This window comes from Coregonus clupeaformis, chromosome 3 (assembly GCF_020615455.1).
Source record: "Coregonus clupeaformis isolate EN_2021a chromosome 3, ASM2061545v1, whole genome shotgun sequence".
In the NCBI taxonomy this organism is placed as follows: domain Eukaryota; kingdom Metazoa; phylum Chordata; class Actinopteri; order Salmoniformes; family Salmonidae; genus Coregonus; species Coregonus clupeaformis.
In genome coordinates, this window is record NC_059194.1 from 37,897,424 (window position 1) to 37,923,423 (window position 26,000).

A 26,000-nucleotide genomic window follows, 5' to 3' on the forward strand; every position below is an offset into this window, starting at 1 on the left:
CCTGCCTGGGCTTCTTCCTTCGCCCAGGGTCCCTTACCGGCCAATATCTCCTCCCATGTCCAGAATGTCTTCCCCACCTGTGTCCAGCATGTCTGCTCCTCCTGGCCACGCTGCTTGGTCCGTTTGTGGTGGGATCTTCTGTCACGCTCATTGATAGACGGATCGGACCAAGGTGCAGCATGGTATGCGAACATATTAATAAATCAACTGAATACAGATCAAAACAACAACATACAAACGAACGTAAAGTTCTGCAGGCTACACAGCTGCTAACCAGAAACAACATCCCACAAACTAAGGTAGGAAAATGGCTGCCTAAGTATGATCCCCAATCAGAGACAACGATCGACAGCTGCCTCTAATTGGGAACCACACCCGGCCAAAATAGAAATACAAAACCTAGAATGGACATCCAAATCACACCCTGACCTAACCAACTAGAGAATAAAAGGGATCTCCAAGGTCAGGGCATGACACAAAGACACGGCGGTTGGAACAAAAAATCTCAAATTTGGACTCATCAGACCAAAGGACAGATTTCCACCGGTCTAATGTCCATTGCTTGTGTTTCTTCACCCAAGCAAGTCTCTTCTTCTTATTGGTGTCCTTTAGTAGTGGTTTCTTTGCAGCAATTCGACCATGAAGGCCTGATTCACGCAGTCTCCTCTGAACAGTTGATGCATTTATTTGGGCTGCAATCTGAGGTGCAGTTAACTCTAATGAACTTAACCTCTGCAGCAGAGGTTACAAGATCCCACATTTTCACCTCGATGGCCACTGGCATGGTGGAGAAGTGTGCTCTTCACGGATGAAAGCCGCTTTCAACTGTACCGGGCAGATGGCAGAGAGAGTGTATGGCGTCGTGTGGGTGAGCGGTTTGCTGATGTCAACGTTGTGAACAGAGGCGGTGGGGTTATGGTATGGGCAGGCATAAGCTACGGACAACGAACACAATTGCATTTTATCGATGGCAATTTGAATGTACAGAGATACCGAGATGAGATCCTGAGGCCCATTGTCGTGCCATTCATCTGCCGCCATAACCTCATGTTTCAGCATGATAATGCACGGCCCCATGTCGCAAGGATCTGCACACAATTCCTGGAAGCTGAAAATGTCCCAGTTCTTCCATGGCCTGCATACTCACCAGACATGTCACCGATTGAGCATGTTTGGGATGCTCAGGATCGACGTGTACGACAGCGTGTTCCAGTTCCCGCCAATATCTCACAGCCATTGAAGAGGAGTGGGACAACATTCCACAGGCCACAATCAACAGCCTGATCAACTCTATACAAAGGAGATGTCGCGCTGTATGAGGGAAATGGTTGTCACACCAGATACTGACTGTTTTTTTTAGGTATCTGTGACCAATAGATACATATCTGTATTCCTAGTCATGTAAAATCCATAGATGAGGGCATAATGCATTTATTTCAATTGACTGATTTCCTTATATGAACTGTAACTCAGTAAAACCTTTGACATTGTTGCATGTTGCGTATATATTTTTGTTAAGTATATTTTTTTATATCCTACATAACTCCGACATACTGTCATGGTTCATGTGGGATCGAATGACATTATGAAGGGCAACTCAGAACAGCTGAAGATGGATTTTAAAGAACTGATTGGATCACTAAGTGACACCAACAAACGACCCATAATATCTGGCCCACTGCTCTCCCTAAATCGTGGCATTGAATAGTTCAGCAGACTTTTAGCCATCCATAACTTGCTACGAGACTATTGCAGCTCTGTGGTTGTAACATTTATTGACAATTTTGATACCTTCTGGAAACAAAGCTCGTATTATAAGGAGGATGGGATTTACCAAATCAGTAGTGGGGTGTCCGCCTTTAACCATTCTCCTGAGACCAAAATAATTTGGAAGATATTTTGATATGTGAACATTTCAAAGTTGAAGCTTACAGATAAAGTGGCTTCGGCCTCCAGTGTTTTGTCCAATGTCTGCAGCTCCTGCTCATGAGCTTTCCTGTGCTCTGAAAGAGAGATCACAGTTTTACGGAATTAGATACATAATGCAAAACACTCAAGATCAGAAATACTTCTGATTCATCAAATTTAACCAATAAGAGTCTAAGCCATGTCTAAGCCAAGGGAGGGTGGGTTCTACTAAGCTATATGGAATTATTTTAAGAAGGTCATACCAAGGATCATTTTGCTATTTGATTTAGAATTTTAAGACCCCTTGAAGTATCCTAAAAATATATCAAAAAATTATTTTATGAAAAATTGTATTTGGCCTTAGTGCTGTTAGCCCATACAAACGCATTGAATAACAGATTCACTACATGGAAAAACAGATAGTCCCGCCCAAAAGGACATTTGTTCTGAAGTGTCTGTCCTATATCTGAGAAATATAAGAAAGATCAGGAAAGGTTTTTTTTTATTTAGTTTTTTTATACATGTAATTAACCCCTTATTTTTGGCACTGAACAGTCTCCATATACACTACCAGTCAAAAATTTGGACACACCTACTCATTCAAGGGTTTTTCTTAATTTTTACCACTTTTTACATCGTAAAATAATAGTGAAGACATCAAAACTATGAAATAACACATATGGAATCATGTAGTAACCAAAAAAGTGTTAAACAAATCAAAATACATTTTATATTTGAGATTCTTCAAATAGCCACCCTTTGCCTTGATGACAGCTTTGCACACTCTTGGCATTCTCTCAACCAGCTTCATGAGGTAGTCACCTGGAATGCATTTCAATTAACCGGTGTGCCTTGTTAAAAGTTAATTTGTGGAATTTCTTTCCTTCTTAATGCCTTTGTGCCAATCAGTTGTGTTGTGAGAAGGTAGGGGTGGTATACAGAAGATAGCCCTATTTGGTAAAATACCAAGTCCATATTATGGCAAGAACAACTCAAATAAGCAAAGAGAAACGACAGTCGATCATTACTTTAAGACATGAAGGTCAGTCAATACGGAAAATTTCAAGAACTTTTAAAGTTTCTTCAAGTGCAGTTGCAAAACCATCAAGCGCTATGATGAAATGGGCTCGCATGACGACCGACACAGGAATAGAAGACCCAGATTTACCTCTGCTGCAGAGGATAAGTTCATTAGAGTTACTAGCCTCAGAAACTGCAGCCCAAATAAATGCTTCACAGAGTTCAAGTCACAGAAACATCTCAACATCAACTGTTCAGAGGGGACTGTGTGAATCAGGCCTTCGTGGTCGAATTGCTGCAAAGAAACCACTGCTAAAGGACACCAATAAGAAGAAGAGACCTGCTTGGGCCAAGAAACACGAATAATAGACATTAGACCGGTGGACATTTGTCCTTTGGACTGAAGTCCAAATTGGAGATTTTTGGTTCCATCCGGCGTGTCTTTGTGAGACGCGGTGCGGGTGAACTGATGATCTCCGCATGTATAGTATCCACCGTAAAGCATGAAGCAGGACGTGTTATGTTGTGGGGGTGCTTTGCTGGTGACACTGTCTGTGATTTATTTAGAATTCAAGGCACACTTAACCAGCATGGCTACCACAGCATTCTGCAGCGATACTCCATCCTATCTGGTTTGGGCTTAGTGGGACTATTATTTGTTTTTCAACATGACAATGACCTAACACACCTCCAAGGAGAGTCCCGTGTAGCTCAGTTGGTAGAGCATGGCGTTTGCAACGCCAGGGTTGTGGGTTCAATTCCCACGGGGGGCCAGTATGAAAATTTATGCAATCACTAACTGTAAGTCGCACTGGATAAGAGCGTCTGCTAAATGACTAAAATGTAAATGTAAAAATGTGATGGAGTGCTGCATCAGATGACCTGGCCGCCACAATCACCCGACCTCAACCCAATTGAGATGGTTGGGATGAGTCGGACGGCAGAGTGAAGGAAAAGCAGCCAACAAGTGCTCAGCATACGTGAGAACTCCTTCAAGATTGTTTGAAAAGCATTCCAGGTGAAGCTGGTTGAGAGAATACCAAGAGTGTGCAAAGCTGTCATCAAGGCAAAGGGTGGCTATTTGAAGAATCTCAAATATAAAATATATTTTGATTTGTTTTCTGGTTACTACATGATTCCATATGTTCTATTTCATAGTTTTGATGTCTTCACTATTATTCTACAAGGTAGAAAATAGTAAAAAAAAAAAAAAACCTTGAATGAGTAGGTGTGTCCAAACTTTTGACTGGTACTGTTACCTTTTGACTGGTACTGAGGGACCTTCAGATGAGTCTTGTGAGGAATGTGTGCCTTAAATTTACAGATTTCTATGGGGATTTTTAAATTATGCTCATTAGATTTCCACGGGTGCACATACATCGACTCTAGGACTTTCTAACACACTTGCTGTGCTGATGTTCACCTTACAGTAACAATGTAAGAATTAGTCTATAAAAAACAACGGTGTACATGAAAGAATTAATGTACCTTCCATAGAGTCTTCAGACTTCTGTTTAATACACCGGATCTGTTCAGAGTGGCTGGTCTCCAGCTCTAGCTTCAAAGCCTCATGGCTGGCTCTTAACTCCCCTATCTTCAAAAGAGAAGGAACATGGTTTTAGGAACATTAATGATCAATAACAAAAGCAATGTATAAAAAGCTTATTACCACTTAACATTATGACTTAACATTATGAATCATCACATCAGTAATGATGGACAGATCATGAAAAGCCTTTAGGCCTATAACTTACGGTTAATTAATTAAGATCAAATAAACCAACATGGTACAGGCAGAGAAAAGGCTTGCCTATTAAAAACACTTATTTTAACCCAACATAATTTGAATGCTGTTCTATTCATTGAGTTAGTCAGAGTAAGACACAAAGTTCAACCCAAATTGCACGCTATTCCCTATATAGTGCATTACTTTGACCAGGGCCCATAGGGTGCCATTTGTGATGCAGACACTATTGCAGTAGAACCTTCAGCATTAGGACAAAACAAGCTAAACGCTTAAAGTATACTGACTTCAAATGCATCCAGGCAGGGCCTTGGTCGCACATGCGACTAAAAATGTTGCTGTGCGACCAGTGCTTTTATTTTGGGAGCACCATGCGACAACAAAATAATCCAATAATAAACTTAATGCGGAACAATATTTAGCCGCAACACACTTCTCTTCCAAAAACAAGACAGGCTAATACATTGTTTACAAATCATAATGCTACACATTTTTAAACGTAGCTAATTAAACCAATCACACATCAGGCACACACCAACAAGCCACTCGCCGCGGCACACGGAACGGGGCGGGGACGGCTGTGGACAGGGTCCCACCCACCACACTTTTTCATTTGCGGAGGCTTTCCAGACAGACAAGCGATGGGCAGAGTGGGGTTCGTATATAGCTCAGGACAATGCGGACGCCTTAGAGCGGTCGGGCAGGCTGTTTGGAGAATTTATCTGACTGGATAATAACATTTAAAAAAGTGATGTCCCCAAAGTTGCACCCCTGGTAATTCCCCTCGACCACGCCCACCAATTGGGGAAAATAAACATTCTTTCCAATTGACCCTTCGCTAAGCCCCGTCCCCCTTGATTACTGTCGCTAACGCGGACAAGTTTTGCCTTTTATCTTCCTGCGAACATGGAGAAACGCATAGTAATAACATAGTAATTATTTGCTCACTGGAAAATAACCCCTCATCTTCTACCCCTTATCTTCTACTAAACATGTTACCTGTGCACGTTCATGAGAGTCTCAGCTTTGGAATAAGACACTAATATTTGTGTAAACCCTTGAGAATTGTGTTCTGTGGGTGTCACTGAGTATGCTGATACACCATTTCATGGGTGCACAATCCATAGATTAGGCTGTACAGTGCAATATGAATGTCCAATACCCACAATAGACTGACTGGGAAGGTGATTTCCCACAGTCGGAGTCCTGCAATAACAGATAAGATGCTAATATTTGATTAGACTACAGTGCATTCGGAAAGTATTCAGACCCCTTGACTTTATCCACATTTTGTTACGTTACAGCCCTATTCTATTATGGATTGAATGAAAAAAATCCTCATCAATCTACACACAATACCCCATAATGACAAAGCGAAAACAGGTATTTAGAATTTTTAGCAAATTTATAAAAAATTAAAAACAGAAATACCTTATCTAAATAAGTATTCAGACCCTTTGCTATGAGACTCGAAATTGAGCTCAGGTGCATCTTGTTTCCATTGATCATCCTTGAGATGTTTCTACAACTTCATTGGAGTCCACTTGTGGTAAATTAAATTGATTGGACATGATTTGGAAAGGCACACACCTGTCTATTTAAGGTCCCACAGTTGACAGTGCATGTCAGAGCAAAAACCAAAGCATGAGGTCGAAGTAATTGTCCTTAGAGCACCGAGACAGACAGCCATTGCTAGCGTACACATGAGTTTAGTCAAAAACCCTTCTTAAGATTATATGTCTATGACCACAACGCAACAAGCTGTTCTATATTTTGCACGCCTGCTGCCCAAATTGCAGCCTTCCCGACTGTAAGTGCTTGAGATAACTTAATCTACAGCTATTTTTTAGAAGATATTGATCCGCTGTGGCTAAATTATGCTTTCTGGTATAGTATTTAGAATTATTTTTGTTCAGACAGAAATAATATAATTTAGGGGAAAATATTATTTTATATACACTGCTCAAAAAAAATAAGGGAACACTAAAATAACACATGCTATATCTGAATGAATGAAATAATCTTATTAAATACTTTTTTCTTTACATAATTGAATGTGCTGACAACAAAATCAAACAAAAATTATCAATGGAAAACAAATTCATCAACCCATGGAGGTCTGGATTTGGAGTCACCCTCAAAATTAAAGTGGAAAACCACACTACAGGCTGATCCAACTTTGATGTAATGTCCTTAAAACAAGTCAAAATGAGGCTCAGTAGTGTGTGTGGCCTCCACGTGCCTGTATGACCTCCCTACAATGCCTGGGCATGCTCCTGATGAGGTGGCGGATGGTCTCCTGAGGGATCTCCTCCCAGACCTGGACTAAAGCATCCGCCAACTCCTGGACAGTCTGTGGTGCAACGTGGCGTTGGTGGATGGAGCGAGACATGATGTCCCAGATGTGCTCAATTGGATTCAGGTCTGGGGAACGGGTGGGCCAGTCCATAGCATCAATGCCTTCCTCTTGCAGGAACTGCTGACACACTCCAGCCACATGAGGTCTAGCATTGTCTTGCATTAGGAGGAACCCAGGGCCAACCGCACCAGCATATGGTCTCACAAGGGGTCTGAGGATCTCATCTTGGTACCTAATGGCAGTCAGGCTACCTCTGGCGAGCACATGGAGGGCTGTGCGGCCCCCCAAAGAAATGCCACCCCACACCATGACTGACCCACCGCCAAACCGGTCATGCTGGAGGATGTTGCAGGCAGCAGAATGTTCTCCACGGCGTCTCCAGACTCTGTCACGTCTGTCACGTGCTCAGTGTGAACCTGCTTTCATCTGTGAAGAGCACAGGGCGCCAGTGGCGAATTTGCCAATCTTGGTGTTCTCTGGCAAATGCCAAACGTCCTGCACGGTGTTGGGCTGTAAGCACAACCCCCACCTGTGGACGTCGGGCCCTCATACCACCCTCATGGAGTCTGTTTCTGACCATTTGAGCAGACACATGCACATTTGTGGCCTGCTGGAGGTCATTTTGCAGGGCTCTGGCAGTGCTCCTCCTGCTCCTCCTTGCACAAAGGCGGAGGTAGCAGTCCTGCTGCTGGGTTGTTGCCCTCCTACGGCCTCCTCCACATCTCCTGATGTACTGGCATGTCTCCTGGTAGTGCCTCCATGCTCTGGACACTACGCTGACAGACACAGCAAACCTTCTTGCCACAGCTCGCATTGATGTGCCATCCTGGATGAGCTACACTACCTGAGCAACTTGTGTGGGTTGTAGACTCTGTCTCATGCTACCACTAGAGTGAAAGCACCACCAGCATTCAAAAGTGACCAAAACATCAGCCAGGAAGCATAGGAACTGAGAAGTGGTCTGTGGTCACCACCTGCAAAACCAGTCCTTTATTGGTGGTGTCTTGCTAATTGCCTATAACACCTGTTGTCTATTCCATTTGCACAACAGCATGTGACATTTATTGTCAATCAGTGTTGCTTCCTAAGTGGAGAGTTTGATTTCACAGAAGTGTGATTGACTTGGAGTTACATTGTGTTGTTTAAGTGTTCCCTTAATTTTTTTGAGCAGTGTAATTTCGGCAAAATTAGTTATATTTTTAAAAAATGGTGCAGGTAAAATCTCTTGACATGCACCATCTTGTTTTCACGAATGTCCCAAAAAATTGAAAAAATAGAAAATACTTTACAAGAATAATGTGGCAGCTACTGTCTAATAATAATAACAATTAAATAATAATAACAATAACAAGAAACATTAACAGCAAAAAAAGTTGTTGTACAACTACTAATAGGCCTACAACTAATAAAAATTACTGCTAAAACTACTAATACAACTAATACAGCTAAGTAGTATTCGGAAAGTATTCAGTATCCTTAATTACATAAGTAATCAGACCCTTCGCTATGAGACTCGAAATTGAGCTCAGGTGCATCCTGTTTCCATTGATCATCCTTGAGATGTTTCTATAACTGGATATGAGTCCACCTGTGGTAAATTAAGTTGATTGGATATGATTTGGAAAGGCACACATCTGTCTATATAACGTCCCACAGTTGACAGTGCATGTCAGAGCAAAAACCAAGCCATGAGGTCGAAGGAATTGTCCGTAGAGCTCCGAGACAAGATTGTGTCGAGGCACAGGTCTGGGTAAGGGTACCAAAACATTTCTGCATCATTGAAGGTCCCCAAGAACACAGTGACCTCCATCATTCTTAAATGGAAGAAGTTTGGAACTACCAAGACTCTTCCTAGAGCTGGCCGCCCGGCCTAACTGAGCAATCGGGGGAGAAGGGCCTTGGTCAGGGAGGTGACCAAGAACCCAATGGTCACTCTGAATGAGCTCCAGAGTTCCTCTGTGGAGATAGGATAACCTTCCAGAAGGACAACCATCTCTGAAGCATTCCACCAATCAGGCCTTTATGGTAGAGTGGCCAGATGGAAGCAACTCCTCAGTAAAAGGCACATGACAGCCAGCTGGCAGTTTGCCAAAAGGCAGCTAAAGGACTCAGACCATGAGAAACAAGATTCTCTGGTCTGATGAAACCAAGATTGAACTCTTTAGCCTGAATGCCAAGCGTCACGTCTGGAGGAAACCTGGCACCATCTCTACGGTGAAGCATGGTGGTGGTAGCATCATGCTGTGGGGATGGTTTTCAGCGGCAGGGACTGGGAGACTAGTCAGGATAGAGGGAAAGATGAACAGAGCAAATTACAGAGAGATCCTTGATGAAAACCTGCTCCAGACCGCTCAGGACCTCAGACTGGGGCGAAGGTTCACCTTCCAACAGGACAACCACCCTAAGCACACAGCCAAGACAATGCAGGAGTGGCTTCGGGACAAGTCTCTGAATGTCCTTGAGTGGCCCAGCCAGGGCCTGGACTTGAACCCGATCGAACATCTCTGGAGAGACCTGAAAATAGCTGTGCAGCGACGCTCCCCATCCAACCTGACAGAGCTTGAGAGGATCTGCAGAGAAGAATGGGAGAAACTCCCAAAATACAGGTGTGCCAAGCTTGTAGCATCATACCCAAGAAGAGTCGAGGATGTAATCGCTGCCAGTTTTTCAACAAAGTACTGAGTAAAGGGTCTGAATACTTATGTAAATGTATATTTCCGTTTTTTCTTTTTCATAAAATAGCAACATTTTCAAAAAAGCTTTGTCATTATGGCGTATTGTCTGATGAGGAAAAACAACAATTGAATCAATTTTAGAATAAGGCTGTAACATAACAAAAGTATTCAGACCCCTTGACTTTTTCCACATTTTGTTACCTTACAGCCTTATTCTAAAATTGATTAAATTGGTCAGATTCAGCTGCCAAGGGCTGCTTGAATGCAGAAGGGAGATGTGTTGTTGTTTCTTTGAGTTTTGGTCTTGCTCCGGTATACTGGGGTGATGTTAGCGTAAATACAGTGGGGAAAAAATGTATTTAGTCAGCCACCAATTGTGCAAGTTCTCCCACTTAAAAAGATGAGAGAGGCCTGTCATTTTCATCATAGGTACACGTCAACTATGACAGACAAAATGAGGAAAAAAAATCCAGAAAATCACATTGTAGGATTTTTAATGAATTTATTTGCAAATTATGGTGGAAAATAAGTATTTGGTCACCTACAAACAAGCAAGATTTCTGGCTCTCACAGACCTGTAACTTCTTCTTTAAGAGTTTTCTCTGTCCTCCACTCGTTACCTGTATTAATGGCACCTGTTTGAACTTGTTATCAGTATAAAAGACACCTGTCCACAACCTCAAACAGTCACACTCCAAACTCCACTATGGCCAAGACCAAAGAGCTGTCAAAGGACACCAGAAACAAAATTGTAGACCTGCACCAGGCTGGGAAGACTGAATCTGCAATAGGTAAGCAGCTTGGTTTGAAGAAATCAACTGTGGGAGCAATTATTAGGAAATGGAAGACATACAAGACCACTTATAATCTCCCTCGATCTGGGGCTCCACGCAAGATCTCACCCCGTGGGGTCAAAATGATCCCAAGAACGGTGAGCAAAAATCCCAGAACCACACGGGGGGGACCTAGTGAATGACCTGCAGAGAGCTGGGACCAAAGTAACAAAGCCTACCATCAGTAACACACTACGCCGCCAGGGACTCAAATCCTGCAGTGCAGACGTGTCCCCCTGCTTAAGCCAGTACATGTCCAGGCCCGTCTGAAGTTTGCTAGAGTGCATTTGGATGATCCAGAAGAGGATTGGGAGAATGTCATATGTCATATGGTCAGATGAAACCAAAATAGAACTTGTCGTGTTTGGAGGACAAAGAATGCTGAGTTGCATCCAAAGAACACCATACCTACTGTGAAGCATGGGGGTGGAAACATCATGCTTTGGGGCTGTTTTTCTGCAAAGGGACCAGGACGACTGATCCGTGTAAAGGAAAGAATGAATGGGGCCATGTATCATGTGATTTTGAGTGAAAACCTCCTTCCATCAGCAAGGGCATTGAAGATGAAACGTGGCTGGGTCTTTCAGCATGACAATGATCCCAAACACACCGCCCGGGCAACGAAGGAGTGGCTTCGTAAGAAGCATTTCAAGGTCCTGGAATGGCCTAGCCAGTCTCCAGATCTCAACCCCATAGAAAATCTTTGGAGGGAGTTGAAAGTCCGTGTTGCCCAGCGACAGCCCCAAAACATCACTGCTCTAGAGGAGATCTGCATGGAGGAATGGGCCAAAATACCAGCAACAGTGTGTGAAAACCTTGTGAAGACTTACAGAAAACGTTTGACCTGTTTCATTGCCAACAAAGGGTATATAACAAAGTATTGAGAAACTTTTGTTATTGACCAAATACTTATTTTCCACCATAATTTGCAAATAAATTCATAAAAAATCCTACAATGTGATTTTCTGGATTTTTTTTCCTCATTTTGTCTGTCATAGTTGACGTGTACCTATGATGAAAATTACAGGCCTCTCTCATCTTTTTAAGTGGGAGAACTTGCACAATTGGTGGCTGACTAAATACTTTTTTCCCCCACTGTATGTCAACATATTTTAGGTGTTGGCAGCTGCATAGGCTATTCTCGTTGAGCGTGGCGACATACTGTTAACGTCTTATCCACAACTCTCTGTCCATTGCTGTTGTAATCTACTGGGAAGCCAATATTTTCCCAAACTGGAGATTTAAACAATGATGGAGGATCCTCCAATTCTGGTTAATCAACCCCACCACTCGCCATCGTACAGAACTAGTTCCCGGCAGTACCTCACAAAAGGTCAGTTTGAAATACGCCAATTAATATTTGAATTCACCTCTACAGTTCGTTCTGTGATTTCAGTGGACAAGGAGAAGAACGGAGCCAGTGTTAGCCTTTTGGCATACACTCAGTCTGTATCTGCGTCCCAAATGGCACCTTATTCCCTTTTAGAGCACTACTTTTGGTCTAAAGTAATGCACAATATAGGTAATAGAGTAGCATTTGGCCCTGGACAAAAGTAGTAACATTATATAGAGAATAGGGTGACATTTGTGATGCATCCAGTAGCTTTACGGTACCTGCTGCACCATTAGGGCCTTGCACTTGTCGGCCTCCTCCTGGTAGGTGAGGTGGACCTTGTCCCACTCGGCCTGGTAGAACACTCTGAGCCTCTCCTCCAGCTGGGACAGCTCAGTTTGGTGCTGCTCCTGCATCATCTGGAGCACACCCTCCAACGCTCCACGCACCTCAGCCTTCTCCCGCTCCAACCGGTCACACGACTGGGACGAGCACACTGCAGGGGGGAATGGAAGTTAGTTATGTGGTTTAATGGTTTGCATCTCCTTAATGTGTTTTGTCTTGCATCTTATCAAAGAAGCCCCTCTTCCTTCTCCAACCACTCACACGAATAGGGCAAGCTCACTGCAGGGTGTCAGTAGGATTCACAGCAGAAGGGAAATCACAGCTAGTTTTGTGGAACTGTATCTTCTAATGGGAAATGTGTTGCTTTGTCTCGTCTCTTATCGTAGAAGCAAAGCATTAGACCAACAATGGCAATACAACACCGTCTAACAAAGGGGCTGAGACGGCTAGTGGGTTTAGCGCTGGGACTCACAAACTAATGTGTGCCTGCTACTCTCAATTGTGCTTATTGGATTAGTTTAATTTCTCAATATGACATTTCAGGGTTGCTTACTGAAAAATTTGGTAAATCAAATGTCATTGACGGTGAGGGACTTCCACAAATTCTGTCAGTTTTGATAAAAGAGAAATAAGAGAAGTGAAAACCCTGGATGTGCAGAGGCAAATAAGGACTATTCATCAAAACCCTTTTTGAAGCTCCTGTTATGACATACTGCATTGGAAAGTCACATGCATAATACAAAAGATAGATTACTCAGTGCCAGTCTCTGGCAGAGTACAGAGGACATTGCCCAATTGGCAAGACAAAGACATAACCATGAGTTATCAAAAACACACTTTCACATTTGGCTGAAATCAATGTCATGCCCTAGGAATGTCTTAATACTGACTCACTTCTGTCCTACATGCAACATATATCTGCTACAGTAGGACTGTACAGTACACCATTTTACAGTTTGAACATGAAAATGCTGCTGTTACTACTACCTCTTTGTAACACAAAGCAAAATGCCCACTGCTCACCACCACAGCTGTTCCTCTCTTCGACCAGTGTTCATATCTACCCTGTAACGTAAACAGTCCTACAGTATAAACTAACCAAGGCAAGCAAAGGTCCACCATGGCTCTGGTTGTTCACTGCGTGCCGTGCCACATTCCTGGTACAGACAGCGTAGATGCCAGTGCCAGTGTAGATGGCCAGCAGTTGGCCTAGCCAGCCCATGAGGATGTCCATTGGCTGGCGCTACCATGGCGATGACATAAACCTCGTCTGGACGCGATGGGGTGAGGTTGTGTTTCTCTAAGCGGGAGGTAAGCTTGGCTTCTTATATGGTTTCAAGTAAAGCTTAAACCATGTATTTAGATTGTAGGTAGGTATTGTAGTTAGGTATTGTAGGTAGTTTATCTAGGTAGTTATTGTAGGTTATTGTAGGTAAGTATTGTATTCGTCTGAGCTCAGTGAAGCACGAGGCTAGCTAACCCACTACCTGGACCAATAAAGCTAGCTAGCGGGTAGCTACTGGTAACTATTAGCAACTGTGGATAGTTGTTTCCAATGTTATTTCACGCTTAAGAGTACCTGTAATTCTGCCAGCTAGCTACCTACCATTCAGCTGTTTTTCTAACCTCATTATCTGAAGCGTTAACGTTAGGTAGTTAGTAGCTACTGTACTCTAAATGTAGCTATCTTGATGCTACCTGGATAGCTAACTAAACAATAGCTGGTACGACCTAGCTGTAATGTTTGGAGATGCTTTCTCTCCGTTGGGACAGATGCGAACTGGCTGAATTGATTCAGTGGCTAGCTTTGCACTTAACTGGCTAACAGTAGCTACTAAGGGTAAGTTATAACCTACATTTCTTTTTGTTTTGTTTTTACATACTGGTAACCAGAGTCGTTCAAGGGGAATTCGGGATATGGGTGACTAGTTAACGTTAGCTTGGCTCTCTGTGTGTTTCGTGCCGTGGGAGGAGGGGTTGGTTCGTTGGCAGAGAGCAATGGCTAGCTAGTATGCTATCTATTCTAGCTAGCTAACTAACTGGCTGAATAAGTTGACAACGTACTCACTCAAACTGTCAAAACTAACCCAAAACTTTACACAACGTTAGACACGGACACAAATGATCTGTTTGGCGTGTTAACACACTGTTGGTGGTTTGTTGTAACCGAGTATTGGTGCTAAACCGTGATAATGGAGGCTGGCATACCAGTTGGTTATGGCGTCATAGGATTCGGTGCCCTGGGCGGTTTTCACGGAAGAATACCGTACCAAGTTAGCTAGCTGAATAAACTAAGTTGGAGTCTGTTCCCTTGAAAACATTGAACCGCTGTAGTTTACAACAATTGTAATTTCTAAAGTGGAAGTTGGGAGAGTTATATTTGAGTGTTTCAGTGAAACGTAAGTGAGGGAGGCCCCACTCTCTTGCTTTCCCAGATGTTTAGTTAATTTAATTCCGATCTCCTTTGCATTATTGTAGCCTTTTCTGTAGCCTGTCAACTATGTGTCTGTCTATCCCTGTTCTCTCCTCTCTGCACAGGCCATACAAACGCTTCACACCGTGTGGCTGCTGCCACTCTAATCTTGTGGTCCCTGCACGCACGACCCACGTAGAGTTCCAGGTCTCCGGCAGCCTCTGGAACTGCCGTTCTGCGGCCAACAAGGCAGAGTTCATCTCAGCCTATGCTACCCTCCAGTCCCTCGACTTCTTGGCGCTGACGGAAATATGGATTACCACAGAAAACACTGCTACTCCTACTGCTCTTTCCTCGTCTGATCATGTGTTCTCGCATACCCAGAGAGCATCTGGTCAGCGCGGCGGTGGCACAGGAATCACATCTCTCCCAAGTGGACATTCTCTCTTTTTCCCCTGACCCATCTGTCTATCTCCTCATTTGAATTCCATGCTGTCACAGTCACTAGCCCATTCAAGCTTAACATCCTTGTCATTTATCGCCCTCCAGGTTCCCTTGGAGAATTCATCAATGAGCTTGACGCCTTGATAAATTCCTTTCCTGAGGATGGCTCACCCCTCACAGTTCTGGGTGACTTTAACTTCCCTACGTATGCCTTTGACTCATTTCTCTCTGCCTCCTTTTTTCCACTCCTTTCCTCTTTTGACCTCACCCTCTCACCGTCCCCCCCTACTTACAAGGCAGGCAATACGCTTGACCTCATCTTTACTAGATGCTGTTCTTCTACTAATCTCACTGCAACTCCCCTCCAAGTCTCCGACCACTACTTTGTATCCTTTTCTCTCTCGCTCTCCTCCAACACTACTCACTCTGCCCCTACTCAGATGGTAATGCACCGTCGCAACCTTCGCTCTCTCTCTCCCGCTACTCTCTCCTCTTCCATCCTATCATCTCTTCCCTCTGCTAAATCCTTCTCCCTCCGATCTCCTGATTCTGCCTCCTCAACCCTCCTCTCCTACCTTTCTGCATCTTATGACTCTCTATGTCCCCTATCCTCCCGGCCGGCTCGGTCCTCCCCTCCTGCTCCGTGGCTTGACGACTCATTGTGAGCTCACAGAAGAGGGCTCCGGGCAGCCGAGCGGAAATGGAGGAAAACTAGACTCCCTGCGGACCTGTCATCTTTTCACTCCCTCCTCTCTACATTCTCTTTCTCTGTTTCTGCTGCTAAAGCCACTTTCTACCACTCTAAATGTCAAGCCTCTGCCTCTAACCCTAGGAAGCTCTTTGCCACCTTCTCCTCCCTGCTGAATCCTCCTCCGCCTCCCCCTCCCTCCTCCCTCTCTGTGGATGAATTTGGCAACCATTTTGAAAAGAAGGTTGACGACATTTTCTAACCTCATTATCTGAAGCGTTAACGTTAGGTAGTTAGTAGCTACTGTACTCGAAATGTAGCTAGCTTGATGCTACCTGGATAGCTAACTAAACAATAGCTGGAACGACCTAGCTGTAATGTTTGGAGATGCTTTCTCTCCGTTGGGACAGATGCGAACTGGCTGAATCGATTCAGTGGCTAGCTTTGCACTTAAAGAGGTAGGGTTTCAAGTGTCTCCGGAACGTGGTCAGTGACTCCGCTGTCCTGGCGTCGTGGGGGAGCTTGTTCCACCATTGGGGTGCCAGAGCAGCGAATAGTTTTGACTGGGCTGAGCGGGAACTGTGCTTCCGTAGAGGTAGGGGGGCTAGCAGGCCAGAGGTGGATGACTGTTCAAGATGTATTTTCCCAGTCGGAACTCACTGAAGTCTGAGATTTCCCAGTTCCGAGTTTCCAGTTGTTTTGAACTCGGCAGACGTCATGCTTGATTGACAGCATGGCCAATGTATTCAACCTTTTCAACCATGGTGTTGCGAGTGAATGTTTATCCTTTTAAGCTTGGAAAAGAGACCATTTCAGATGTTTTAAATCTTTAAACCCAGACTTGGACCACACACCCTCTCCACCAAATAGCAGGCAGGCGAAGCAAAACAGTGATTGCTTTGCAACGCTTGCAGTTAACCACTGATTCCTTCAAACCACTCATTGTATGCGCACATGACTGTAAGTCGCTTTGGATAAAAGCGTCTGCTAAATGGCATATTATTCTTATTGTTGAATTTGAGATTTCTGACTTGTTGTGTAATGTTTTTGTCCAATTACCTTTTATCAATAATTTATCTTCATATAAAAAGGATTGAAACGGATTTGCCAGTAGATTGTCGATGTGATTCATGATGATGAGTGCTTGTCTAGCTTGCTATCTAAGATTTTGAAATTAACATGATCAGTCCAATCAAAGCTATGGTAGATACAGTTGAAGTCGGAAGTTTACATACACTTAGGTTGGAGACATTAAAACTTGTTTTTCAACCACTCCACAAATTTCTTGTTAACAAACTATAGTTTTGGCAAGTCGGTTAGGACATTACTTTGTGCATGACACAAGTAATTTTTCCAACAATTGTTTACAGACAGATTATTTCACTTATAATTCACTGTATCACAATTCCAGTGGGTCAGAAGTTTACATACACTAAGTTGACTGCGCCTTTAAACAGCTTGGAAAATTCCAGAAAATGATGTCATGGCTTTAAAAGCTTATGACTATATCCACAGTAAAACGAGTCCTATATCGACATAACCTGAAAGGCCGCTCAGAAAGGAAGAAGCCACTAAAAAACCGCCATTAAAAAGCCAGACTACGGTTTGCAACTGCACATGGGGACAAAGATCGTACTTTTTGGAGAAATGTCCTCTGATCTGATGAAACAAAAATAGAACTGTTTGGCCATAATGACCATTGTTATGTTTCGAGGAAAAAGGGGGGTGGGGCTTGCAAGCCGAAGAACACCATCCCAACCGTGAAGCACGGATATGTGAATATATTGAAGCAACATCTCCAGACATCAGTCAGGAAGTTAAAGCTTGGTCAAATGGGTGTTCAAAATGGACAATGACCCCAAGCATACTTCCAAAGTTGTGGCAAAATGGCTTAAGGACAACAAAGTCAAGGTATTGGAGTGGCCATCACAAAGCCCTGACCTCAATCCTATAGAAAATGTGTGGGCAGAACTGAAAAAGCGTGTGCGAGCAAGAAGGCCTACAAACCTGACTCAGTTAAACCAGCTCTGTCAGGAGGAATGGGCCAAAATTCACCCAACTTATTGTGGGAAGCTTGTGGAAGGCTACCCGAAACGTTTGACCCAAGTTAAACAATTTAAAGGCAATGCTACCAAATACTAATTGAGTGTATGTAAACTTCTGACTCACTGGGAATGTGATGAAATAAATAAAAGCTGAAATAAATCATTCTCTCTACTATTATTCTGACATTTCACATTCTTAAAATAAAGTGGTGATCCTAACTGACCTAAGACAGAGAAGTTTTACTAGGATTAAATGTCAGGAAACTGAGTTTAAATGTATTTGGCTAAGGTGTATGTAAACTTCCGACTTCAACTGTATAATGTGATTTGACGTAATTTTATCTGTGGCCAATGACCTTGAGCCTTCTTGGATGGGCACTTCTAATGTAAATTTATGGCAGCACCCAATGGGGCTTGAACTGCTAGCTCTCCCTGTAGATTCTGCAGTGACGTAGTGTCACCATGAGTGACAGAACACTGAGCCAATCACGCCGCAACTAGAGAAGGTTACCAACGTCTATGCTCTGTATATTCTGCTGGCTGCCCCTCCACCACAGAAAGCACTGAGCTAGGCTGAAACACCTGCATTTTGGAGCTGCCTTACGCAAGAAAGAGACCATGCTTGTATGCGGCTTTATTAACTCAATAAAGGTGGGGCTCAAAACAGGGGTGCCCCAACTGCCCTGAATGATGGGTCGCCACTGGCAGGGATGGATGGGTATTAAAGCATAGTTCCAGCTCTTGGTGCCCTTCTGTCGGCATGTGTCATAGAATATGAATCTTCTTATGCAATATGTTCAATGATGGAAACCTTCCTGTAACAGTTTAGAGAGAGTTTCAGGAGGATGGGGAATTTGAGGCTCTTTATCATGTGTACCCATCAGTCATGTGTAGGCCAACCAGTCAGCCATGACAACTGTTTCTCGCTGCATTCTTTGTAGTCCATCTAGAATTAGCTCGAAATTGGATATTGTAAATAACCAGCTCAAGTCTGCAGAAACAAGTCTAGGATAGGGGACCCTGGCAAGGGAGTTTGGGGTTATCACAAAGATAGCATATCACACCGTGAAACAAGGCACTGGCTCTGATGCATTACATAAATGTGTGGTGTAATTATGTTAGCCGAAGACTTCACGTTGCACAGCTCAACACCTGCTCCATTCTCCATGGGAGGAAAGTGAGCAGCAAAAATTAGATAAAAAAACAAATTTAAACAAATATTTATCTGACTTACTGTGACTGTGCAGTAGTAGGGATACGTCTGCCTGCAACACATTCAAATGCTTACCTAATGCTGGAAGGAAAAAGGAAAACACCAGACCTACAGGAACAGAGCCCAACCAAATGTGTGGCCTATTCATAAGGTTGTGGTATGCACTACAGCTCTACAGATGGAGCCCTACATTCCACAGGCATGATGCATAACAGGGGATATAGTCATAGGAGCCTTTCCAGGCTAAATTCCTCACACCAAAACAACTGTAATGGTCCACCTGAGGATGGGGGCAGAAGCCATATCTAAATGTTATCGGTCTTGGCTTTTTGTTAGGGTTATTCAGGCTTTAAGTGGTTTTCAATGCGCCCAATTCCATACACTGTAGGTGGTGAGGCAGGCAAAAAACGATGACATTTGCTTGCAGTTTATACTGAACATAAATATAACGCAACATGCTTCATGAGCTGAAATAAAAGATCCCAGAAATTGTCCATATGGACAAAAAGCTTATTTCTCTCAAATGTTGTGCACAAATTTGTTTACATCCCTGTTAGTGAGCATTTCTCCTTTGCTAAGATAATACATCCACCTGACAGGTGTGGCATATCAAGAAGCTGATTAAACCGCATGATCATTACACAGGTGAACCTTGTGCTAGGGACAATTAAAGGTCATTCTAAAATGTGCAGTTTTGTCACACAACACACTGCCTGCCACAGATGTCTCAAGTTTTGAGGGAGCGTGCAATTGGCATGCTGACTGCAGGAATGTCCACTAGAGCTCTTGCCAGAGAATTTAATGTTCATTTCTCTACCATAAGCCGTCTCTAACGTCGTTTTAGAGAATTTGGCAGTACGTCCAACTCATCTGCGTGCTCGTCATCCTCACCAGCGTCTTGACTTGACTGCAGTTTGGCGTCGTAACCGACTTCTCCACTGGCATGCTGGAGAAGTGTGCTTTTCACGGATGAATCCCGGTCGTGTGTGTGAGTGGTTTACTGATGTAAACGCTGTGAACAGAGTGCCCCATGGTGGCGGTGGGGTTATGGTATGGGCAGGCATAAGCTATAGACAACGAACACAATTGCATTTTATCAATGTCAATTTGAATGCACAGAGACACAATTACGAGACCCTGAGGACCATTTTCGTGCCATTCAAACGTTGTGAACAGAGTGCCCCATGGTGGCGGTGGGGTTATGGTATGGGCAGGCATAAGCTACAGACAACGAACACAATTGCATTTCATCAATGTCAATTTGAATGCACAGAGACACAGTGACGAGATCCTGAGGCCCATTGTCGTGCCATTCATCCGCCACCATCACCTCATGTTTCAGCATTATAATGCATGGCCCTTTGACGCAAGGATCTGTACACAATTCCCTTAAGATGAAAATGTCCCAGTTCTTCCATGGCCTGCATACTCACCAGACATGTCACCCATAGAGCATGTTTAGGATGGTCTGGATCGATGTGTAGGACAGCGTGTTCCAGTTCCCGCCATTATAAAGCAACTTCGCACAGCCATTGAAGAGGAGTGGGACAACATTCCACAGGCCACAATCAACAGCCTGATCAACTCTATGTGAAGGATATGTGTTGCGCTGCATGTGGCAAAGGGTGGTCACACCAAATACTGACAGTTACCTTTTTTTTAAGGTATCTGTGACCAACAGATACATATCTGTATTCCCAGTCATGTGAAATCCATAGATTAGGGCCTAATGAGATGAATTAAATTGACTGATTTCTTTATATGAACTGTAACTCAGTAAAATCTTTGAAATTGTTGTTTCTATTTTTGTTCAGTGGTATTGGTGAAGAGTAATAATACTAAAGGGTAGTATATCTTGAATCTGGCGGCGTACCAAACAGACAATGCAGTACACTATAATTAGCCAGCCGCTATAAGTGGAGTGGTGACATCACTGGGGAAGCAAGCCCACACTGGCTAGGTGGAATACTGAATACTGTCTGAGGGGGTAATAAACACTGACTGTGTCCCAAATGGCACACTGATCCCCACATAGTACACATGACCTCTGGTCAAAAGTGGTGCACTATATAAGAAATAGGGTGCCATTAGGAATGCAACCACTGACTGCAAGTGTTGGGCTCAGGACAAATGCCTTGTGGTCTTTGCCTCCCTCCCCTCCCCCATGCCCTGTACAGTAGTACCATGCACCAACAGCACCAGTGGGTATGTCTGTAGAGTTCTCTGGGGGTCTTAAACTCTCACTGGCATAAAGAATGTGCTAAGAAGCTGATACATTGGGCTTAATGGGAAAGAGGAGTCATGTGCTGGTCCCAAGGCTGAGACACGTTGTCTAACCACAAATATGGAAGGAGGAGTGGAGCCACACTAGCCCCCAGTCAGACCACTGCAGCCCCATGGGATCAGAACCGAGATGGAGCCTTAATAGACCAGCCCATAAACCACAGCATGGCCATGAGGGGTGTGTCCAAGGCCACACCAGTGTGTGTGTGTGTGTGTGTGTGTGTGTGTGTGTGTGTGTGTGTGTGTGTGTGTGTGTGTGTGTGTGTGTGTGTGTGTGTGTGTGTGTGTGTGTGTGTGTGTGTGTGTGTATGTGCAGTGTGCGTGTGTCCTTGTCTCCATTGCTCTCCCAAGGCCTCAGCTGGTTTGACATTCCAGCACAGGGGGCCCACTCCGCCCAAGCCGACTGGTAACAGCCTCTATGTTGGCCGGGGGCCAACCCAAGGACCTCCATGGGAACATGAAACATGCTGCATCAGAGACACATCCACCACTCAGAACAGAGGGGCTAATAAAGCAAACACACACCCCTGCTCCAATGCGTCTGGTCTGGGCGTCCCATCCTCTCCTTGGTGGAGGACGGAACAAATTAACCAGGGGAGGATCTAATTACAGAGGGAAGGAAGGAAGGCACACAAGTAATTGGAGGACTGGCTGGTGACAGTGCCTGCAAAAGAACAGTAAACTCACTGTTTATGTAATTGATTGTTTGGGCTTGTGACAGACTTAAGCTATTTATTACACTCATTTATAGTCATGGCAGTAAAGTTTTTTGAAAAGGACGGTCACAAAGATGGTTTCTGTGCTTCCTCCCCACACGCTGAAAGCACGACATCACTGTCAACACAAAACCTGAGTTCTGCATAGTGGCATGGCCATTGTCGTCACTCCAACCCTTTCAGACGGATTGGGTCTGAGACTAGTGCACTAAGTGCTCTCTCTGACTGTAACATAGAATTGCTGCACAAACAAAGCAGAGTAGGATTGAGCCCCTATCTGTGTAGCGTTTAGCCGTAGTGTTAGCTAAAGTGAACGTAGTATAACTTTAGAGGTATTGTGAGGTGAGGGGTTAGAGTTGGCCGGGGTGAAGTGTCCCCTAGGTACAGATCTAGGACCAGCTTCACTTCCTCCAATCATAATCTTAACCATTAGTGGAGAAAATGCTAACCTGTCTGAAGATCAGCATCTAGAGGCAACTTCTCCTTAGGGCTTGTGAGATGAACTTACTTACCCAGCTCTCCCCGTAGGGTCATCAGTTCCTGGGACAGGTCCCTGCGCTGCTTCATGGCCTCATCACGCTGGGGAAGAAACACAAACACACACACACTGTTAGTCATCATTTAATCTCAGTCTCAGTCTTGCAAAATAACCTTATTTTTGGGATTTGAATTGCTGTCACACTGCAACAGGCCTGAGTCACCCACACACAACAGTTCAATAAGAGGAACCAAAAAAATTGAATTCATATGAGCCTTCAATTCAATATAGTCCTTTAGAATAATTTAAAGTAATTTCAGATGCATTTCAGACATATTGAAAATGAATCACAAGCACTTCTGGGATAAATCCAATGACATATGCCAGATATATCACTTGGCAGATGACCGCTCCATTAATGTGGATGTCAGCTCCCCTGAAGTCAATTTAATTAAGAGGATATCGAGCCGGATATTCCAGCCCTGCTCACCTCTTACTATCTCTGAATGACTCATTAAATAAATGTTATTCTATATAAAATACAGTATCAAAATATGCTTTACTTCACCGGAAGGTGCAACACATGGAGGAAAAAACGAAAACAGGGAAGAGAAAATCCCCCCATTGCAAATGAGCTGAGAAAGAAGCTCGAACACTTTTCTCCTTCCGTTTCACTCCTCCACTCCTTTTCTTTCTACTTACCCTTCTTGCTCTTTCTCTGTCCCTATTTTTGCAGTGGAGAGGGACCAGCCCTGCAGCTGCAGTGCTCCTGTCTGCCACCCAAACTGACGCAGAGGGAATCCAAAAACACTATTTACCCCTCTAAACTGTCTCATACTCCTTAACAGATCCATTCCAGGCAGAGAACACAGCCCCACTCACACCAACTGAGGAGGACCACAGGCTTAATGGCTAATGAGTCTTCAGTCACAGAAAAGACAAGTCAAATAAAAAAATCCTAATAAAGGTTCCCTATCCCATCTCCACTAGAGACAGAGCAGAACAAAAGATAGAGAAGTCCTTTACCCGGCCTCCAGAGCAGGGAGGGTTAAGGCACGCTCTGCTTCCCGAGCAGCCCATGGTCCAGACTCAGTCTCCCCCAGGCTACGGAGGCCCAGAACACCAGGACACACACAGGACAGCAGCCCTGGTGGACACCACCTCTCTAGGACTTCACCTACATCTGACTGAGGCACGACTGAAAAGGTGCTCCATTGGCCCTGCTATCTGTGTGCTGAGAGCTTTACCATATTCTCCCTAAGAGAGGGGCATGCTGCAGAGTGCTGTGGGTCAGCCTCCTCACAGAGCTGAGCTGAGGTCAATTTAAGACAGTGGTAGCAGGCAGCAGTGGTAACAGGCAAACCGGAGCAAATTGAGATAGGTTGTGTCCCAAATGTCACCCTATTCACTATATCGAGCACTACATTTGACCACAGCCCTATGGGCCTTGGTCAAAAGTAATGCACTACATAGGAAATAGGGTGTCATTTGGGATACAGCCAGCCAGCCATAGATAAAAAGGCCTTTTCAGTTTAGTTGAACTAATATGTGAGCAAATCCCCATTATAATTCTGAGGACAGGCTACCCTCATGTACTACACCATGATAATATCATGTACATAAGATGATCCTCCATGGGAGGTTTAGATCTTTTTGACTTTATGTTTTGTTTTACCCCATATGTAACTCTGTGTTGTTGTTTTTATCGCACTGCTTTGCTTTATCTTGGCCAGGTCGCAGTTGTAAATGAGAACTTGTTCTCAAGTGGCTTACCTGGTTAAATAAAGGTGAAATAAATAAAATAAAAAATTAAGAAAACCAGTAATCAATCCAGATCCAGTTCTAATAGTCTGAGAATGTTGAGTGAAAAATACATACAAAGGAAGATTAAAGAAGGGCAGGCAGGAAAATGACCAAAAATGTCTGGAAAGTGAGAGAGGATAATTAAGGGTGTTATTATCATCCTAATCATTTAAATTATGAACAAAAAGTATGCTTCAGGCATACCAGAGTTAGTTTTATAATCTAAGAATATAATGCTTATCTTTATACAAAATATTCGGATCAAAAACTAACGAATTAGCATCCTTCTGTATGTCTATATCTGTATAGCAGACGCAGCAGCCATCTGACATCAAGAAATGCCTATATCTGTGTCAATGTCAGTGCCTATATCTCTATCTCCCTCTATCTCTCTGGGGTTAGGCCTAAGCTTCTCTTCCTTTGTGTGTGTATATATATATATACAGTACCAGTCAAAAGTTTGGACACACCTACTAATTCCAGGGTTTTCTTTATTTTTAATATTTTCTACATTGTAGCTTTGATGACAGCTTTGCACACTCTTGGCATTCTCTCAACCAGCTTCACCTAGAATGCTTTTCCAACAGTCTTGAAGGAGTTCAAAAATATGTTGAGCACTTGTTGGCTGCTTTTCCTTCACTCTATGGTCCAACTCATCCCAAACCATCTCTATTTGGTTGAGGTCAGGTGATTGTGGAGGCCAGGTCATCTGATGCAGCACTCCTTCACTCTTCCTTCTTGGTCAAATAGCCCTTACACAGCCTGGAAGTGTGATTTGGGTCATTGTCCTGTTGAAAAACAAATGATAGTCCCACCAAGCACAAACCAGATGGGATCGCGTATCACTGCAGAATGCTGTGGTATCCATGCTGGTTAAGTGTGCCTTGAATTCTAAATAAATCACTGACATTGTCACCAGCAAAGCACCCACACACCATCACACCCCCTCCTCCATGCTTCACGGTGCGAACCACACATGCAGAGATCATCCGTTCACCAACTCTGCGTCTCACAAAGACACGGCGGTTGGAACCAAAAATCTCACATTTGGACTCATCAGACCAAAGGACAGATTACCACCAGTCTAATGTCCATTGCTCGTGTTTCTTGGCCCAAGCAAGTCTCTTCTTATTATTTGTGTCCTTTAGTAGTGGTTTCTTTGCAGCAATTCGACCATGAAGGCCTGATTCACACAGTCTCCTCTGAACAGTTGATGTTGAGATGTGTCTGTTACTTGAACTCCGTGAAGCATTAATTTGGGCTGCAATTTCTGAGGCTGGTAACTCTAATGAACTTATCCTCTGCAGCAGAGGTAACTCTGGGTCTTCCTTTCCTGTGGTGGTCGTCAAGAAAATAACAACGCTTGATGGTTTCTGCACTTGAAGAAACTTCCAAAGTTCTTGACATTTTCCGTTTTGACTGACCTTCATGTCTTAAAGTAATGTTGGACGTTCGTTTCTCTTTGCTTATTTGAGCTGTTCTTGCCATAATATGGACTTGGTCGTCTACCAAATAGGGCAATCTTCTGTCTACCACCCCTACCTTCTCACAACACAACTGATTGGCTGAAACGCACACAAATGAACATTTAACAAGGCACACCTGTTAATTGAAATGCCTTCCAGGTGACTACCTCATGAAGCTGGATGAGAGAATGCCAAGAGTGTAGAAAGCTGTCATCAAGGCAAAGGGTGGCTACT

The 26,000-nt window shown here is 43.8% G+C and overlaps 1 protein-coding gene across 1 annotated transcript in view; it reads right to left on the reverse strand.

Annotated features, from left to right (window-relative positions):
- The window catches only part of LOC121545033 (microtubule-associated tumor suppressor 1 homolog A-like), a 90,318-nt gene that overhangs the window by 24,329 nt on the left and 39,989 nt on the right, over positions 1–26,000 (reverse strand). Inside the window, exons 3-6 of the mRNA XM_041855382.2 lie at positions 22,532–22,598; positions 12,154–12,368; positions 4,417–4,522; positions 1,933–2,003 (exon numbers count right to left, since the gene is read on the reverse strand). Coding sequence (XP_041711316.1) covers positions 1,933–2,003; positions 4,417–4,522; positions 12,154–12,368; positions 22,532–22,598 — 459 coding nt within the window. The remainder of the gene's footprint in view (positions 1–1,932; positions 2,004–4,416; positions 4,523–12,153; positions 12,369–22,531; positions 22,599–26,000) is intronic.